The 4172-nt window shown below is 38.9% G+C and overlaps 1 protein-coding gene across 2 annotated transcripts in view; it reads left to right on the top strand.

Annotated features, from left to right (window-relative positions):
• The window catches only part of gys2 (glycogen synthase 2), a 13895-nt gene that overhangs the window by 5026 nt on the left and 4697 nt on the right, over positions 1–4172 (top strand). For both annotated transcript variants that reach the window (XR_311663.2, XM_005730178.2), the window contains exons 5-10: positions 1339–1483; positions 1893–2010; positions 2115–2235; positions 2319–2425; positions 3308–3367; positions 3469–3547. Coding sequence is in view for 1 of the 2 variants with exons in the window: in XM_005730178.2 (XP_005730235.1) it covers positions 1339–1483; positions 1893–2010; positions 2115–2235; positions 2319–2425; positions 3308–3367; positions 3469–3547 (630 nt within the window). In the remaining variant the exon portion in view is untranslated. The remainder of the gene's footprint in view (positions 1–1338; positions 1484–1892; positions 2011–2114; positions 2236–2318; positions 2426–3307; positions 3368–3468; positions 3548–4172) is intronic.

Below are 4172 nucleotides of genomic sequence, written 5' to 3'. Positions count from 1 at the left end.
GGGGAAAAACATCAGTGTTTGTAAACATAGGGGCACTACAGTAGGCATGTTATTTATATTATCAAATCACAATAGTAATCACTTTTATATTTCATATTGCACGGCCTTTACGCTACAATATGAAATGCAAAAAGTGAGCGAAGAAGAGAAGCCCACAGCATGCTGAGGCCTATTGCAGTGTACCTATGAAAACAGAACAAAAAGCAAAGTTCTTAAGAGTCTGTCTCCTGACACCCCACGTCCATCACAAAATACGCGTGCAACTCACACTCGCGCCTCTCTGCCTACAATGACCAGCCATAAGATTTATGCTCATATTTAAAGGTTTAGGTCTTTTAGGACTACTTAGAGCATCATTAGTAATGTTGAGCTACATTTGGAGATGTCAATGCAATGTTTGTAATTGGCCACACAAGCTAAAGGTCAATGTGGAGCTAAAGGTTACTCCTTGACCGAATGGATAATTGACAGATGATTCATAGGACCATCACTTATTCTGTCGATGGAATCTTGTTAACTGAGAGTCAGAAAATGCAGCCAATGTGGTAAAACAAAGAAGGATCATTTCCAGACTTACAAACTGTAAATGAACTTTAAAAGAGATTTTTTTTTAATTCATTTAATTGAATAAATGAAATGCAATATTTTATTATGCTCTTGTTTATGCTCAACTATGCCTGAAATTGATAATTATACATGCTGTTATAACCAAACCTTTTTGTGGTCCCACGAGGGTACGGTAGTCGAGATCTTGCTTTGTAGGATTAATGAGGATGTGGTGAACTAAACTGGTGCAGTCTCATCCTCATTTTCCCAGTATGTTTCATGACAAACGCTCATACTCGGGCACTCGTGTCCTCTCTTGCTCATTTAAACATGTATGCATGCTCGCATCCACACACAGCATAACTCTGTATTTGTTTGTGTACCTCCCTCTGTTTTGTCTTTTAGGTGTTGTATTGTTGGTGTACTTTGTTACAGAGGAAGCACGTCTGTTTGCATCTATCGCTCCCTCTTTTTTTGTCCCTTCTATTCTTCCACTTCTCCTGGCTTTTGCCTAGTCTTCACCCTCTGTCCACTCCAGCATTATATCCACAAGCGATAATATGAATAATATTTTCTTTTTTAAAATAATTGCAACAAAAACATTCCCATGAGAAAAGTAGACCCTCTGTAGGCTCCTCTTGTTACAGCAAATATATTTGGTAAAAAAAGGCATTCAGAAAAATATTCTGCTGCTCTGGGCAGGTTTAAAAAAAATGCTTGATAATTAAACATGTTTTGTAAAGTAAAATGAATGTTTTTGTTTTTTCTGTTTTTAAAAATTGTGTGTGGCAGTTTAACATTGACAAGGAGGCTGGAGAGAGGCAGATCTACCACCGATACTGCTTAGAGAGAGCAGCAGTTCACTGTGCTCACGTCTTCACGACAGTCTCTCAGATCACTGCTGTGGAGGCCAACCACATGCTGCACAGGAAACCAGGTGGAAAATTTTCACTATACTATCTCCACAAGAACGTAGTTTTACGTTGTCTATTGGTTTTCTGACGATCCATGCAACACAGTCATGCAAGAAATGTTTTTACAAATCACACTACAGTCCTGTAGATAAATACATATCATGATTGACTCATTTGTAGCGATAACTAGCAACAGTAACTTGAAGTAATCAGTTTCTGTATGATGTTCACACAGTCACACAATTTGAAAAATTGGATAATTCATCACATCTGGGGGGGGGGGCTCTGAACTTGGAACACAACTGTATTCCAGGGATTGATGGCAAAAATACCTTCAAGTTTGAAATAAAATGTTGAAGCTAAACACAAAGTAATTTCTATACCGCTGTCAACAGAAAATGAATAAAACCATCTTTTCCTTTGTTGGTACAGATGTGGTCACCCCAAATGGGCTGAATGTGAAGAAGTTCTCAGCCATGCATGAGTTTCAAAACCTGCACTCCACCAACAAGGCCCAAATCCAGGAGTTTATCAGGGGACACTTCTATGGGTTTGTTGCTTTATTAAAAAGTAGTCCTGGCAGCTCTCGAAGTTTGTTGTACTTCATAAAATGAATCGACAATTTCATTTTATTAATCTTTATTATCTCGGTAGTCACCTGGACTTCAACTTGGATAAAACCCTCATCTTCTTCATTGCTGGGCGCTATGAGTTCTCAAACAAAGGAGCAGATATTTTCCTTGAATCACTGTCCAGACTGAACTATCTGCTGCGGGTGAGGCCGTGTTTGTTTTGTGCCTTTTTGGTAGTGTTGTGTTGTACACATCTAATGGAAACCTATCGTCACCGTCTCTGCAGGTCCACCGAAACGATGTGACGGTCGTAGTTTTCTTCATCATGCCAGCGAAAACTAACAACTTCAATGTGGAGTCACTGAAGGGGCAGGCAGTACGTAAACAGCTTTGGTACGTCCTGCTTTGCTGATTACTTGTAGCAATTAAATAATTCTGTACAGTACATCCATTTTTTTTTTTTCATTGTATACTCTAAATGTGATGAACAATACCCGGGGGGGGATCTGGAAATCTGTTGGGATTTTTCTCCCTCACTGATCACTTGGGGAGCTGCAGTTTTTGGCAAAATTGTAAATCCCACAGGTTGTAGTGCATCTGCCTCCCAATTTAGAAGAAGGCTATAAAGAACGGCACATGAATGAAATCTGAAATGGAGCCTGGGAATTGCAGGGCCTTCTAAGTTGTCTCTGCCATGTTGTTGTTGCCATGCAAAAGCAGAGGCTGTATGCCAACAGGTAATAAGGAAGAAAGTGCACTAATGAATGAGACAAAGGAGTGTTGTTAGGAGAATTTATTTTTAGGCGCTACTGATGCTCAAGTTCCCTGAACTTCTCGTGTAGCTGTTCGCCACCTGTTTGTGGTGATCACCTGCACAACATTTATTGCTTCAAGCTTGGGCTTATCGACCTTTCTGGGCAGCCACGACACATCAGACAAATCCAATCTTCACTTGTAAATAGCAGACAGTTTGAGACAGCCTGGTATTGATCTGATTTGAAACACAAACCTGATTTAACTGCAGCTTGAACAAAGTGTTTACCTCCATTAGGAAGCTGTACTGAAAGACTCGTCATTATCCAACATTGATTTAAAAAATGTGTACTTCCTCATGAGTGGTTGCCAAGGTGGGCATGGTTCAGCAAAAATGCAACTTAGGAACTTTGCTCCTTCCCTGCTTTAACTCTTAAACTCTAAATAATAATGATTTTCTGTTACTGTTGGTGCTTCAAACTAACAACTGCAGTGGTGATAGATTTCCTTTGCTTTTAACAGGGATACAGCTCATGCTGTTAAGGAGAAATTTGGTAAAAAGCTGTATGATGCTCTGTTAAAGTAAGTATTTCTACTTGCTGAGGTATTTGATGTTGATATCAAAGTGTTGTGTAAATTTGCAGATTGATGATGATGGATGTATGTATGTCTTCTTTCATTAGAGGGCAGATCCCTGATCTCAACAACATTTTGGACCGAGATGACTTCACCATTATGAAGAGAGCCATCTACGCCACACAGGTGTGTGCGTGCGTGCGTGCGTGTAAACTAATCTTTAATTCTACTTCCCCGCTTTCAAGTAACTGACTACCATTAGTCCTTATTGATGATGACTCAGAAAGATTAATATCAGTAAATTGTACCAGTGTATTGTTTCCCAAGACAAACTGTGTTCAGCTGAAATCTTTACACCTAAGGTGACACTCTTGATAAGAAAATGTTAATATCTGTAAAATGATGTGGAAATTGGGATCTTTTCAACCAGACAGAAACGACCTTTTTACTACATAAAGGGCCATGTTTATGGTTACGCCACTATTACATTTAGGCACATACAAATTTCAGGATAACTTATTTCAACAACATTAAAGATATAACTTTCATTTTGACTCAAATGTTAAAGCTATGCTGGAATATTTTATTTTGAATTTCATTTAACTTAATACAATTTTATTTTTTAAATTGTCATCTTGCTCTGTTCATTTAATTTGTGGGTCCTTTTGTAGTCTGCTGTTAACAGTGTGGATAACATCGCAGGCTGTCGCAGCATTAGCAGAGAGTGCGGCACATGCAGTTATTCAATCTTCAATTGAAGTTCATACAGCACCAAATCACAACAGTTGCTGTAAGGTAGACCCTACAATAA

Source organism: Pundamilia nyererei, unplaced genomic scaffold (assembly GCF_000239375.1).
Source record: "Pundamilia nyererei isolate P.nyererei 1_Seehausen unplaced genomic scaffold, PunNye1.0 scaffold00036, whole genome shotgun sequence".
Taxonomy (NCBI): domain Eukaryota; kingdom Metazoa; phylum Chordata; class Actinopteri; order Cichliformes; family Cichlidae; genus Pundamilia; species Pundamilia nyererei.
Note: the sequence above shows the minus strand (reverse complement) of the source record. Positions and strands in the feature narration are given on the sequence as shown.